The 16,297-nt window shown below is 39.1% G+C and overlaps 1 protein-coding gene across 10 annotated transcripts in view; it reads left to right on the top strand.

Annotated features, from left to right (window-relative positions):
* The window catches only part of ankrd26 (ankyrin repeat domain 26), a 138,907-nt gene that overhangs the window by 113,886 nt on the left and 8,724 nt on the right, over nt 1-16,297 (top strand). For all 10 annotated transcript variants that reach the window (XR_013886842.1, XM_080191104.1, XM_080191110.1 and 7 more), the window contains 6 exons: nt 2,017-2,094; nt 2,450-2,584; nt 5,338-5,450; nt 10,331-10,472; nt 11,399-11,689; nt 13,216-13,451. Coding sequence is in view for 9 of the 10 variants with exons in the window: in XM_080191104.1 (XP_080047230.1) it covers nt 2,017-2,094; nt 2,450-2,584; nt 5,338-5,450; nt 10,331-10,472; nt 11,399-11,689; nt 13,216-13,451 (995 nt within the window). In the remaining variant the exon portion in view is untranslated. The remainder of the gene's footprint in view (nt 1-2,016; nt 2,095-2,449; nt 2,585-5,337; nt 5,451-10,330; nt 10,473-11,398; nt 11,690-13,215; nt 13,452-16,297) is intronic.

Here is a 16,297-nt window from a genome sequence, read left to right as displayed (position 1 = left end):
TGATAGTGTAAAGATTGGAGAGGGACAAGCATTCATAGATTATGCTCAGGAGAACTTCCTACTGCAGTATGTATCCAGACCAAGAAGGGAGGATTCATTGTTAGACCTGGTTGTTTGAAATTAGGTGTGTGACATTAGTTTTAATCATGATCTCTGCAGCTCTCACAGCTTCCATGTTTCTCAGCTCACAGCCTTAGCTGATGTCATTGTTGCCAGCTTGACTGGAGATGTCCTTTTGTTTGTTTATTTTTATTGGGATGTTTATGAGTCTGCATTGTTAGGAGAAATAACTGGTTAGTAGATCAGGTGACAGGAGTTCTTTCATTTTCAGTTTGAGCTGCTGTTAGAGTTGGGTTTTAGATGGGACTGCAAGCTGAAAAGAAGTCTCTCTCTCTCTTTTGGAAATTCTGCTGGTTAGCTGAAAACAAGGCTTTTCTTAAAGGTGGGGGGGGGGAATCTGGTGGTGGTTGCCTAAAATCTCTGGTGTTTTGGGAAGCTGTTCTGACTTTAAGCTGTTCTGAGTCTATCCAGGGAACTGCAGATTTCATCCAAAAGATTCAATTCCCGTGTCATGTGAGCATCAGTCTATATTGTATCAAACATGTTTGAAAGATCTTGTTTTTGGGATTGGATTGATTGGGACAGCTCCTGTATTCATTAAGGGTTATGCATTATCATGGTTGTTTTGGTGTTGTTTGTAATTGATAGGAGTTATTGCTAAAAGCTCCCCAGTGGGTCATTTGATAAAAGCTCCCTAATGCATCATTTCAATCATACGTGGAGTGAAACCTCTCATTCTTATGGCAGAAGGGGTCCATAAAACACTTTGGAATTTCTGTCCTGAACCATTACAGATGGGTCCAAGTAAGTCAAGTGTCAATGGGGAACACTTAAGAGACAGTGATGCCAAATAAACTTGTTGGACTTCAATCTGGTGTTGTGAGACTTCTTACTGGGCTAAGGCATTGGAAAAGAATAATGGTCAATGGATATGTTTTGGTTTGGAGGAAGGTTTGTAGTGGAGTTCCCCAGGGTTGGATATTGGGACCCTTGGGTTTTCCTAATATGTGTATTAATGATCTAGATCTTGGTGTGCAGGGGACAATTTAAACATTTGCAGATATAGATCTTGAAAACACTGTAAACTGGGGGCAGTGTCGACCTTCAAAAGGACATAAACAAGTTGGAAGAGTGGGAAGGTAGATGGCTGGTGAAGTTCAAGGCAGGGACGTGTGAAATGATGCATTTTGGTAGGAAGAATGTGGAGAGAGAATTCAAAAAAAGGGGTGCAACTAAACAGAGGGAGGTAGGAGGTCAGGGACCTGGGTGTATGAGAGTATCGGTCATTGAAGGTGGAGCAAGCAGTTAATAAAGTATACAATCTCCTGGGCTTTATTAATAGAAGCACACAGCACAACAGCAAGAAAGTAATGCTGAATTTATATAATAGTTCGACTTAGGTTCAGTATTTTGTAAGGTTCAGGGCACCACATTTTTGAAGGATGGGAACGCGTTGGAGAGAGCTCAGAAGAGGTTTACAAGAGTGGTTCTACAGATGATAAATTTCTGTTATGAAGTTAGATTGAAGAAATTGGGAGAAGGGAGACTAAAAGATTGAAAAGAGGTGTTCAAAATTATGAGGGCAGCTAAACAGGGTAGATGGGTGGGGGGTGCTGTTCCCACTTGTAAAAGGATCAAATACAAGAGGGCACATCTTGAAGATGATTTACAAAAGAAGCAAATGCAATGTGAGAAAAATCTTTCTCATAAAGCAAGTGGGTCAGGTCTGGAATGCACTGCCTGTGGAAGTATGGTGGAGGCAGATTCAATCAAGGCATTCAAGTCAGCATTAAGTGATTATTTGAATAGAAACAATGTGGGAGGGTACATGGAAAAGGCAGGAGAATGGCACAAGGGCATAATGCTCATTTGGAGAGCTGGTGCAGACACAGTGAGCGAAATGGCCGCCTCCTGTACCATAACAATTCTGTGACTATTCCAATGTTATTTCAACAGGTGCGTGCTCGTCTAGAAGACTTGATAACAAGTTTACAAGGAGTAAAGGTTAACTTGGAAGATCAACTTGGTCAAGAGGTCTGATATTTCCATTACAATGTAATCTCGTTTTGATGTTTATAACCCAGCAACCAAAATGGCACAGCACATTATTATCTCTTTATCAAACTAACAATTAAGTGATTGATTTTATTTATCATCTAGAATAATTATACCCTACCTATACTAATCTAGTTGCTGTGCCATATCTAATTTTTTTATTCAGATATTTATAGGAAAATATGCATAAGAATATCTTGAATTTTTCCATTTTATTCTGTGAAATGACTATTTTAATGCAGGCAAGTGAAGAATCATCTGCATTATTTAATGAACTAATGATCCTAATCTTTATGGAGAACAAAATATTTTTCTTTTATGCATATTTGTTTAGGTACAAAAGCAAACAATGTTGTCACAAAGTGCAAAAGATTCTCATCAACTGTGGGAGGAGGAATTGAAAACGCGATCTAAGCTTGGACTTCGACTTTCTCAGCTGAATAGAGAAAAAGATGACCTGGCAGGCCAGGTAAAAACAGTGTGAACAAATAGTTTGTGATATATTGCTCTTCTCGTTTGGTGTAACTACTTTGCACATAGTCTATAAAATTAAGTCTGATTATTTTCCTTCATGATGTAACAAAAATAAACAAGTACTAATGATGGTGCAACTCAGGCAACTTTACTCAGCTGTGATTGATCATGACAAGATGGCCAATGAGTTGACAAGTTTGTTTTCTTGCAGCACAATACAGTAGCAATATATTTCTAATCACCAAGCTATGCCATATGTGGGTAGAGACATCACTTCCCAGAAAATGGATCCATAAAATTCTATAGAAATCACCAGACAGAAGCAAGCCAAATGGACCATTTGTGCTTATCCTCCGCAATGGCAATAGTCACAAATTTATGTGCCTGTTCTTTCTATAACCACCAATCAATCTGACATGACCTCTGCGTCTATCAGTTTCTCTCATGTGGCCCTGAATTTATTTATTTATTGATTAATCCATCTTATTATTGGTCAAGTGGTCTCATATGAAGTGCCTTCTTTGGTTGCATTGTTTCCAGAACAAAATTTTTCTTTATGGTTATACTCCCAATTACGAGTTTTAATAGTATAAAGCATTTTCACATTTTGAACAACATTTCATGTGGCATAAACAAAGATGGAGCTGGAAAACTGATTGTTAATCAAAATTTGTCAAACATAAAACAAATTTTTAAAAATACTTTTCAAATAATTTTCATTCCAGCACATGTAATTGTATAACATATATCTACAATGTTCCACACTTAAATATATGGAACTCTTGGAATTATTTCAAGCTACTAAATAGTAGCTATTTAGTAGAATAAATACTATAGAAATCTGTATAATAGATTAAAAAGATCACCAACTACTTCATTGCAGGATGACTTGATAACTTTTAAATTGACAGCTCCTAATTGCTCAGCATTGTCTTAAAAATACACCAAAATATTGCAAGTGTTTTGTAGCAAAAATAATGGTAAGTCATCAGTGCTATTAAAGAGTAAGTCAGACGAGCAACTTGAACAACCACAAGTGTGTAGTTAAACATGGAAATCAAGACGTTGCTTACCAAGCTTCCGTGGCTTACCAGAAGCTGCGCGACACTGATTCCTTCCCCAGAGATTCAGGATTGAAATATATGCAACAATGTGGAGTTGGGTTACTTAGATGATAGATACCTACTAAATATGCTAGAAAAGGTTAGGACTTGTTTATTCCAGTCTTAAGTGAGTGTTCCGTAGTGTGATAGCTAAGTCTTAATTGCAGCCAAACATGTTCTCTGAAAACTAATTTTTACAAATGTTGAGTCTCATTTCTTCATGTTTTGGTTATTGTAGATTTACTTTTCTTTTACGAGTTCCTATCTCTTTGTCTGTCTCTGTCTGAATCCCATCTTTACTTCCCTCTATTTATTTTCCTTTCTCTGCACCATTTGACATTCAGCTAAGTATGCTTTCTTTTTCAGACACTGCAAGGTGACTTTTTAATCTGAAGTTGGGGGTGAAAGGTGTTGAATTGAGATTAGTAAATCTGGGAGAATGCATTTAACCTCAGTTCCTGCTGAATTTAATGACTGGACCTGATATTTTGATTTTGTTTCCCATCTGCAGCCAACCAAATTGAGAGGCTGGTTGTTGGACAGATAGATCTTTGGCACTAGGCCAGAGACAAGGTGTGCAGAAGAGCAAAGGAGGGATTGGATGCTGGTGAAGAGAGCAAGCTGAAGGCGAGATTCAAGTTGGATGGGGAGATATTAGGGAATTACAGCCTTAGGGTGCAATTGAAGGCCTCAGGAAGAAGTTGCGTCTGTGAGGAGGGGCTGGATCTCCGATCCAAGATGTTGGTAAAGCAGGTGCATTAGATCCAGCAGGTAGGAGGAAAGGCACTTGTACCTAGATCAGCAGCTTTCCTTGCCTTCCCTTAGTTTCTAGGTTTCTCAAGGCCCACTGCCTAAAATTAGATTTGAAATCATTGATTGATATGAGCCAGAAAATGTTGTGAGCCAGAAACCCCACTCTGCCTTCATTAAAACTGGAAGTGGATTGGTAGTGAGTGCAATTCAGTTTCATATAATCCTTTGACCTGCCACTTAGTTCAAACTTGGTTAAGGAGATTCATCCTTGCATGCCCTGTTCACACAGGTCCCAGATCTCCTGTAAAGAGCACTACACTCTTTCAGATTTCTGACCACCACAAATTCCAGCAGAAAAGACCATCAAAAATCTAGGCAACTGTCAATGTATTGAAGTTTATTTGCCACTGGCTGCAAAATCTGTGCCAATGAAGCTTAAGTTTCTGCAATTGCAAGCATCTAGTCCTATTATGAAAAGAATAACAATTAGCTGGAAATTTGTTATAGCCCATTACATATCCCATAATGACTGTTATATGACACGTCTTACAAAAATTGTTCACTACTGAATGACATTAAGAGCTGCAATGGGAGTGCATAATACAGAAAAATACTGTATTTTGTTGAAAAATTATATATTGAATAGTTTAATGTTCTCATTAATGCTCATGTTAACATCAATTGGCAAAATAGTTTTTGCACAGACATGTATGGCCAATGACAAAATTAAACCTCATAAATCAAATCTAAGTATACATGATAAAATATAGGGAGGAATTCTTAATGTATTTGTTAATTACTGATTTATTCCGCTTGTGTCCATCTTTATTATTTAATTGTAATGCATAAATATCTTTCTATACTAGTAAAAAGAAATATGTTATTTTTAAAGGTTGAAATCGAAAGGAAAAAAGTAAAGAAGCTTGCCGAGTTTAAGCGATCAGTAGAAACCAGACTAGCTCAGGAAATGAAAAGAAACAGTGAGCTTCAGAAAGAATTAAACCGGTATGATATTTTAATTCTGCAATATATTTGGACTGTTTTTAAAAAATGATTTGTATAAATGATGCCACTTTTTTCTGAACTTTTATCATCATTTCTGATACACTTTTCTGTCACAATTATATATAATTAATAATTTTACCCATCTGTTTGAATCTCCTCAACTTGACCTCCAACACTCAAAGCTCCTAAAATTCAGATCTCATGTCTTATGCAGAATCTTAGCACTTCTTTCGACTCTTGTACAGAACTTTCTTGATCTGTGTGCCTCAAATTTAAAAAGGAAGGAAGCAGTGTCGGATCGGGATCTGGGCAATGAAGTAGGGCAAATGCATGCATGACAGTAGGAGATCATCTAGCAGCTACAGTGACCATAACATAATTTGGGTTAGAGTGATTAAGGAAAGAGGAAAATTGCAGAGATAAAAATGCTCAACTGAAAAAGAACTAATGTCAGTGAAATTACTATCACAAGCGGAGTGGAAAAGTCAGTTGCAGGATAAAGAGATAACAGAGCAATGAAGGACATTCAGGAAAGAGATCAGATTCAAATTGGGCACCTTCCTTTTGGAGGAAACAGGAGGTAGAGTGTCCAAAGCTAATGGACACTGGACATAAAAGTTGCCATACACAGAAAAAGTGAAAAAACACAGGTCATATTGTCGTGTCTCCAGGCAGATTTCACAGGTCACAGACCCTTCTCCAGACTACTCCATTTTACATTGAAGGAGACAACCTAAAACATAATTGTTATACAAAGTCCAGCATTTATAACACTGCTAATAAATTCCATATGGCCTGGCATCATATCCCCGAAGTTTATTTTTCAATTTGCTATAATGCCACAGAAAATCAAGTTATCACCAGTTGTCTAGAGAAATTCAAATAGCAGTCATGATGTGGAGAGGTCGGCATTGGACTGGGGTAAACACAGTAAGAAGTCTCTCAACACTAGTTTAAAGTCCAACAGGTTTATTTGGTAGCAAAAGCTACTAGCTTTTGGAGCACTTGCTGCTCCTTCGTCAGATGAGTAGGAGTTCTGCTCACAAACAGGGCATATAAAGACACAAACTCAATTTACAAAATAATGGTTGGAATGCGACTCTTTACAGGTAATCAAGTCTCACAGGTACACACAATGTGAGTGGAGAGAGCGTTAAGCACAGGTTAAAGAGATGTGTATTATCTCCAGGCAGGACAGTTAGTGAGATTTTGCAAGTCCAGGCAAGTCACGGGGGTTACAGATAGTATGACGTGAACCCAAGGTTCCAGTTGAGGCTGTCCTCGTGTGTGGAACATGGCTATCAGTCTCTGCTCAGCAACTCTGCACTGTCGTGTGTCATGAAGGCAGCCTTGGAGAACGCTTACCCAAAGATCAGAGGCCGAATGCCCGTGACCGCTGAAGTGTTCCCCAACAGGAAGAGAACACTCTTGCCTGGTGATAGTCAAGTGGTGTTCATTCATCTGCTGTCGTAGCATCTGCATGATCTCCCCAATGTACCATGCCTTGTGACATCCTTTCCTGCAGCGTATCAGGTAGACAACATTGGCCAAGTTGCAAGAGTATGTAACGTGTACCTGGTGGTTGATGTTCTCATGTGAGATGATGGCATCCGTGTCAGTGATCTGGCACATTTTGCAGAGGTTGCTGTGGCAGGGTTGTGTGGTGTTCTGGTCACTGTTCTCCTGAAGGCTGGGTAATTTGCTGTACAGTGGTCTGGTTGAGGTTGTGCAGTTGTTTGAAGGCAAGAAGTTGGTGTGGGGGTAGTCTTGGTGAGGTGTTTGTCTTCATCAATGACGTGTTGAAGGCTCCGGAGAAGATGTCGTAGCTTCTCTGCTCTGGGGAAGTACTGGACAACGAAGGGTACTTTGTCCGCAGTGTCCCATGTTTGTCTTCTGAGGAGGTCGGTGCGGTTTTTCGCTATGGCGCATCGGAACTGTTGATCAATGAGTCGAGTGCCATATCCTGTTCTTATGACTAAAGAACACACCCGTCAACTCAACAGACTGGTCAAGACCTTTGATCCGGACCTTTCGAGCACCCTCTGTACTCTCATCCCACATACTCTCCGTGTTAGAGATCTCTACTGCCTCTCAAAGATACACAAGGCAAACATACCCGGCCATCCCATCATATCGAGCAATGGCATCCTGTGCAAGAACCTCTCCGGCTAAGTCAAGGGCATCCTGAAACCCATTGTACAAAGAGCCCCCAGCTTTTATCACAACACTACGACTTTCTACAGAAACTCAGCACACATGGAGCAGTTGAACCAGGAGTACTCCTCATCACCAATGGATGTCTCGGCACTCTACACCAGCATCCCCCATGATGATGGCATTGCTGCAACTGCTCCAGTACTCAATGCCAACAACTGCCAGTCTCCACATACAATTTTACAACTCATCCACTTCACCCTGAACCATAATGTCTTCACCTTCAACAACCAGTTCTTCATCCAGACACATGGAACAGCCATGGCAACCAAATTTTTACCTCAATATGCCAACATCTTCAGGTTCAAACAAGACTTCTTCACCGCACAGGACTTTCAACCGATGCTATACACCAGATATGTCGATGACATTTTCTTTTGGACTCATGGTAAACAAACATTGAAACAACAAGTAATCCCTGGTGAGCCATCAGACTCACCAGGGACTACTTTCCAGAATCGATTGCATTCTTGGACATACACATCTCCATCAAGGACAGTCACCACAGCAGTTCACTGTACAGCAAGCCCACAGATAACCTCACGATGCTCCACTTATCCAGCTTCCACCCTAAACACACTAAAGAAGCCATCCGCTATGGACAAGCCCTCTGTATATACAGGATCCGCTTAGATGAGGAGGATCGTAACGGACACCTCCAGATGCTGAAAGATGCCCTCATAAGAACAGAATATGGCACTTGACTCATCGATTGACAGTTCCAACACACCACAGCGAAAAACCGCACCAACCTCCTCAGAAGTCAAACACGGGACACAGCGGACAGAGTACCCTTCATCGTCCAGTACTTCCCCAAAGCGGGGAAGCTACGATATTTTCTCCGGAGCCTTCAGCATGTCATTGATGAACATCTCGCCAAGGCCATCCCCACACCCCCACTTCTTGTCTTCAAACCGCACAACCTCAAACAGACCATTGTCAGCAGCAAACTACCCAGTCTTTAGGAGAACAGTGACCACAACACCACACAGCCCTGCACAGCAACCTCTGCACGATGTTCCAGATTATCGACACAGATGCCATCATCCCACGTGAGAACATCATCCACCAGGTACACGGTACATATTCTTGCAACTCAGCCAATGTTGTCTACCTGATATGCTGCAAGGAAGGATGTCCCGAGGCATGGTACATTAGGGAGACCATGCAAACGTTACAACAGTGAATGAATGAACACCACTGGACAATCACCAGGCAAGAGTGTTATCTTCCTGTTGGGGAACACTTCAGCGGTCACAGGCATTCGGCCTCTGATCTTCGGGTAAGTGTTCTCCACGGCAGCCTTCACGAGACACAACAGCACAGAGCCACTGAGCAGAGACTGATAGCCAAGTTCCGCACACATGAAGACAGCCTCAACCGGGATCATGGGTTTATGCCACACTATGTGTAACCCTCATGACTTGCCTGGACTTGCAAAATCTGACTAACTGTCCTGTCTGGAGACAATACACATCTCTTTAACCTGTGCTTAATGCTCTCACCATTCACATTATCTGTACCTGTAAAGACTCATGTTCCAACCGTTATTTTGTAAATTGAGTTTGTGTCTTTATATAGCCTTTTTGTGAACAGAACTCCCACTCACCTGATGAAGGAGTAGCAAGCGCTCCGAAAGCTAGTGGCTTTTGCTACCAAATAAACCTGTTGGACTTTAGCCTGGTGTTGTGAGACTTCTTACTGAAATTCAAATAGCCATTAGATTGCTTATCCCCTTATCTAACTTGAGCACTTACATCCAGGCTAGGATACTTGTGAGATTAAGAATCATGTAAAGTTGGTTATGTATTTTTAAAAGGTTTGTGTCACCTATCAGCTCAAAGCAGAAGTTGGCCTGCCTTAATGTGGAGTAGGATATTTTCAAGGGGCATTTTCGTACGAAATTGGGATACAGGTATTATTTAAATAATAAATATTGCTAATTTTTGTAAAATATACCAGCTTGTCTCACTTATTGCAGGAAGTCTGCCTCTTATTCAAACCTTCTATGATAAAGGTGGGAAGGATTCCCTTTACCTCAACACCACCTTTCCCACCTTTCTCCACTCACTCCTACTCCCTTTCATTGCTGCCACTTTCCTTGTATATGATTTGATTTATATACCTATATTTGAAAAAGACCTTTCAGTGTACTTTTTAACTCAAAGCCATTTACTTAAAGTTAAAATTCAGTCCACTGTTTCTGTTTTGAGGGCTACTGATATTAGAATCATTGAATCCCTACAAAGCAGAAGGAGGCCATTCAGCCCATCAAGACTGCACTGACAATAATTCCATCCATAACTCACGTATTTACTCTGATAGTCCCCTTACGCTAAGGGGCAATATAGCATAGCCAGTTAACTTAACCCACACACCTTTGGACTGTGGGAGGAAACCACAGCACCCAGAGTAAATGCACAAAGGCACAGGGAGAATGTGCAAACTCCACAGACATTAAACCTGGGTCCCTGACACAGACAGCAGTGCTAATCAGTGTGCCACCATGCCATCTGATTATTATATATACTTGAGATTAGAACCAATAACACTTGAATTATGTGGAGTTTAATCTCTAGTAAAAGATGTGTTGAAACAATCTAAAATAATTAAAAACCAACAATTGTGGATAGATATTAGCACAGGTGACCATATTTGTTATACAGGATGAAGACGCTGTTAAAGACCACCAAAAAGAAGCTAAAGGAATATGATAGTGGACAGTTTGTCACCCAAATCGGTGGTATTCAAGAACTGGACCATGGACACTCTGAAATTGAAGCCACCATTAGCAGACTGAAGATAAAGGTGAGACCATTTTATATACTGCATTTAATGGTGCAATACTATTACACATATGATGCCTTGTACTGATGCCACAAGATGCTATGCCATGGAGTAGTGTACAAATTCACACAAACAGCTTCTATTTTATAAATCCCTAGCCACAAAGTTAAAACTAAATCAGTGGAGTCACTCAAGATTGTCCTCCTCACTTCCTATAACTCAAAAAGTGGGTTGGAAAACTCTTGGATCAGGAAGCTTGCTTTCCCCACAAAAAATTGTGACAGGTAGACGATGCCAATCTTGTCTACAACGTCTCCTTAATCTAGATCAAAATATTATTATTATTTTTGGATAAAACAGGAAATCCTGTGTAATTGATTAGAAATTACAGTCTTGGAACAAGTAATTCTGCATTGTTGATGGTGCCCTTTTTAGGATCAGATATTGAACCGAGGACCTATCACCCCTCTCAGGTGTAAAATACCTTGTGGCGCTATTTAGAAGAAGAATGGAGAAGTATTTCCAGTATCCTCATCAATATTTATCCCTGAATTAGCATCAGAAAAACTGGCGCTCAGCTACTAATTTCCCATGCAATCTTTGTTTCAATATCTGTGTATGGTCCTCAAAATGGCTCCTATTTTTGAAATATAGACACCATTCTCTAATATAACCATTTATCCACTTTGTTGATGTACTTAGTTAACAGAAGCAGCCCCAGAATAAAATCCTGTAGTTTAGGCCACAGCTACCTGCTTCCAGAACCGCACCTAGATACATTAAATTGAATGTCATTTATCAGATTTTTAACCTACCAAAAATTAAGCAGGAACAACAGGATGTGGTTTATGTGCTGATAATCCTTAAATGTGAGACTGTCCAATTTAGTAAATGTGATGAAAGATACGTTCAAACTGTTTGTAATCCAATTTCCCCATACCTCTCAGAATGATGAATTATCCCAGCAACTGGAGGCAGAATCAGCAAAATGTAGACGTTTGGAATCAACCAATCAGGAACTCTCTGCACAGGTCACGCCAATGAAAATTTTACAGAAGAGCCAAGATCGGCTCGAGAAAAGAAAATGGCAGCTGGAGGAAGAAGTAGCTAGTCTGAAACATCAGATCGAAACTAATGTGACAAACTACAGTCAAATAGAACAATACAAAAGGGAGATAGAGGAACATGCTCGTAAGGAAATCAAGCAGAAACTAGAAGAAGTCAATTTATTCTTACAGGTGAGAGATACACATAATTTTAAACATGTAAGAACAAATGATGCCTGAATAATAAACAAGAAGGTGTTTATCAATTTGATAAAGACATTGCTAAGTATAAAAATTTGCCACAGTTTGAGAAAAGTAACTTTATGTGGATTAAATTTTTAATTTTTTTTACATTTTCTTTGTCCTTTTTAATCTGTCTCTCTTAATTCTATCTTTTTTTCCTGCATTATTTCTGCACCTAAATTCAGATTGAAATCACTTTTTGGTTCAGACTCTATGCTACTCATTAATAATTCTTCAATATGGTTGTTTAAAATGTACAGTTGTTTGCCTGGTTCATACTGGTCTCAGTTATCCTGTAGAGTGAACTAACAGTTGGCCATCCCACTGTTGACAGTTGCTATTGCAAAACCCCATAGAATATTTGGACAAATGGAAGTTGAACAAACATCAGGTGCCATTCAGTCACCACTCGTAGCAAAATCTGGACCAATATATGCTTAGCCTGCTGAACTGGACCGCTTGTAGGTTCCTGTAAAACCAAAAAATCTTGGGTATGTTTGACTTTTTAAAGAAATCTGTTTCCATGGGCCTGAAAGTTACATATCTCCTGCCTGAAATGATTTCAGCTACCATGCAATTCTTTGAATTAGTTTTGCTTCTAACGTAAGGGCGGCATGGTGGCACAGAGGTTAGTACTGCTGCTCACAGCGCGAGGGACCATAGTTTGATTCGGCCTTGGGTGGCTGTCTGTGTTTTCCCCATGTCTAGGTGGATTTCCTTCAGGTGCTCCAGTTTCCTCCCACTGTCCAAAGATGAGCAGGTTAAGTGGATTGGGTGTGCTAAATGATCCCTTAGTGTTCAAAGATGTGAAGGTTAAGTGGATTAACCAGGATAAGTGCACAGGGTTACGGAGATAGGACAAAGGGAAGGGCCTCGGTGAGATGCTCTTTCAGAACTCTGTACAGGATCAATTGCCAGATGGCCTTTTTCTGCACTGCAGGGATTCTATGGTAAGTGGCTTGGTTTAATGTTAGTTTTTTAACTTCTTTATCTTTAACAATATGGTCTAACAATTGGTTTTCGTCCCATTGGAGAGAACAGGAATACTTAGGCAACCTATGTTATTTCCAATGAAAATGTCACAGTAAAAGGACAACTGTTAATCACAAGGCCCCTTACTCCATTCACAGCATACCTAAGACTGTTGCACTTCAGACTGGAACTGGCACAAATGCATTTTAATATGAACACAAAAAATAGTACGGTGAAAGAGCAAATTTCCATGTAGTGCACCATCTTAAGAGACGCTAGGACTATCTTGCAACAGAAACCAACCTTGAAGATGCAGCAAATCTGTAAAATATATGCTTAATTTGTGTAATCTGCCCTCATATGGTGACTGATAACTCAACTCAAGTTTTTACTGTTTATTTAGTGCAGTGTGACATATATGTTAGTCACTTTCAAAGAATGTGTGATTTGAAATTATTTTGTCCCAATGCAATAGTAATTTTTTTTCATTCTTGCATGTTAAGACACAACAGGCCTCCCAAGAAGCTTTGGAACAATTAAGAGCCACAAATGAAAGTACAGTTAGAATCCAGTTGGAGCAGAAAATTAAAGATCTGGAATCAGAGCTGAGTAATCTTAGAAGTTCACAACAAGACAGCATGAATCTGAAAGAATCTGCGGAGTTGGAACTTGAAAGATATAAGGATTTGTATTCAGAGGAATTAAAACTACGTAAATCCCTTGCAGCCAAACTTGATAGGTGAGACATTTATAAACATATTATCCTCTGACACCTTGATTTGTCAGAGGATAATATGTATTTCGTATATATTGAACGATATAGAGCAAACTGGCTATGAAGGCTGAAAATAACTAGAGTTCCTATGCATGATTATATAGAAAGCCTGCCAAAAGTGAACTGACCACATCACTGTCGAAATTCACAAATATGAGAAACAGAAGCTTTGGTGAAGAGTCACTGACACCAAGTTACCATTTTGAATATGAACTAAGCTTCAATTTCAGGAATAAGGCAGACAATCAAAAAAGAAACTGAAAATAGTGTTCTTGGTTCAATATTTGAACATCAGAGATGATTTAATTATTTTAATTTTAGTTGATAATTTTGTATATATAAATGTGTATATATATAATTTTGTATATCTTAAATATTATCTTAAAGGACGCTTCTTTTTAAAAATCAAGTTTATCCCGGTCGCAAGTTGCACAAGACAAAATAATCAGTGGTTTAGGTAGACAGATTTACTCAAATCATGTGTTATGTTGAATCTTGTATTCACACCTTTGCATTCTTCCCCTGTAAAATTGCATGAAGTAATGGAAGGGTTCACTGACTAACAGTCTATGACATGAAATACTCTTTCCACAGCCATAACTTTCTTGGTGCTAGCTACTTGGGTGGATATTTCTTTTGGGTAGAAGGAATTTATGGGCATTCAGACCACACACTATGAATTTTGCAGGGGGAAGGGGGGTATCTGCATGAGTCAAACACAAATGCCTTCCCTGATGTCGACTCAGAATTCAGAGTCTGCACTTGCCAGGACTGTTATGAGCAGGTTTGAATCCTGCAGCTTCCTATTTGGGCAGGAATGCAATCACTAAACCAGGAATTTACTCAGTCATGCCACTTACAATTTAGGAGATTCACAACCTGGAAGTGGGAGGATCTTAAATGGTCATAACAAATGTCAACAAACAAGTAACAAAAATAACTAATTAATATTAACTAATATGATTCACCAGCCAAAAGTTTTTTAAAAAGTAGTCATAGAAAACTGGAATTTAGGACATATAAATCGCTCCTGATATTACTGAACCAAGGTTTCAATCAATGCTATGTCTCAAAGGGGATTTCTCAATTTACACTGCAAACAGATGAGAAATGGGCATTGTAATTTTGACCCTTCAATTTTGTTTTTTGTTTCTCATGTACACAAGAGAAATCATGATTCTGTATGTGACCCAGGGTCTAATATTATTAGGCTACATTAGATTGATGATGGATATTTTCCTATCTTTTGACTGGCTGGTTATTTCATAGTAAGTGTCTCATGGTTTGATACTGGGTTGGTGAACAATGCTGATCCAAATACTGTGCTGCTTCGTCACTAGTTAATGAGTTGAAAATACTGCAGTGTCTATTTTAGTAACACTATGCTTTTTGGCAGTGGCATTTTGTCCTTAGTATATAGTAAATTGAATTAAGCTGTGTGTGGGCTAAAGCAGTTTGAAATCCAGCTAAAAGGTGACAAAATGTCATAAGCGTGACTGGTAGAAATGTGTTCAATGTAACACTGATCTCCAATCAAACAATCTCCAGATTATAAAGCAAAATGCATTCCTTATGGAACAGAAATATGCTGCAAATACTCAACAAATCAGGAAGCATTGGTGGAAAAAGAAACCATGTTCCCTGTGAGTCTGGTTTCATACTGAGTACAAAAGTAGCCCAATAATGTCATTCCTTTCCAAAAACATATCTATTTATTGCAAGCTTGAACCCCTGAACTGCTATCGTTGGGAAGAGAATTCTGTCCTGTGCAGTAATGTATTGTGAGATATTGGGCCTCATTTGCCAGACTTGTAACTTAAAATTTTAAACTGTTTTAGGAGATTTTAGAAATAGCAAATTCTATACATTCTTCAAGCTCTTTTTTCCACTCTCAATTCCATATTTCTTTCCCTTTATCTTTCTGTACCGGATTTGACATTAAATTCACCCACTCACATCCTCCTCAAATCTGCCTCTGTTTATTTCTCAATCATTTAATCTCAGTGGTAAGAAAAATAAACTTGTAATACAAAAGCCCCGGGTGCCCTGTTGCCTTGTGTTTTAGACCTAGAACTACATGTTTTTAAATTTTAACTAATTAGAAATGGGCTCAGAGAGAACAACTCTACACACTGCACTACAAGATCCCCTTTGAGATGCTTTGTCTCCAGCAAAATCTGGTCCCGTCTTCTATTTCATATCATTGAAAACTCCTCCTCCATCTAAGTGACCAGAGTGCACATCTAATGATCCCTTCCAGCACCTTGCCTTTGATTGAAGTCAAACTAATGTGTTTATAGTTCTCCAACACTAACTTGTTACTTTTCTGAAAAAATGGAACTATGTGAACTTTATCCTTCTCATTCAAGGAAACAAGCTGTTAGAAATACAGGAAAGGGATTAGTAAAGGTATGCTCCATGTCTTCAGGCATGGATCTGCCACTAAAGATGATATCTGCAAAAAATGCTCATAATTATGCAATACCCACAATAATGAAGACTTCTGCCCTATCCGAGGAATCCATTAAAATCTGTCCTGGGGAATCCTTTGTGTATGCAATTGTTAAGTGACCTTATTGACTCATAACAAAGCTGAGATTTTTACCGCTGATGCTGTGATTGTTCAACAGCATCTTTATTGATCTGTTAGCTGCTCTGAAGCAGCTTTCATTATCTTTAATTATGCATGAAATTGTCTCCATTCTCATGTAAGTTATTTTCCCCTGGTGTAATGAAGGATTTTTGTTTAAAAATAATTTGTCACAAGTCACCCATGAAAGCTTTGTCTTGCCACATGTCCATATTTTGGG

The sequence above is a fragment of the Carcharhinus amblyrhynchos genome, chromosome 6 (assembly GCF_965287045.1).
Source record: "Carcharhinus amblyrhynchos chromosome 6, sCarAmb.v2.hapA, whole genome shotgun sequence".
Lineage (NCBI taxonomy): Eukaryota > Metazoa > Chordata > Chondrichthyes > Carcharhiniformes > Carcharhinidae > Carcharhinus > Carcharhinus amblyrhynchos.
This window is presented reverse-complemented; position numbering and strand designations above follow the sequence as displayed.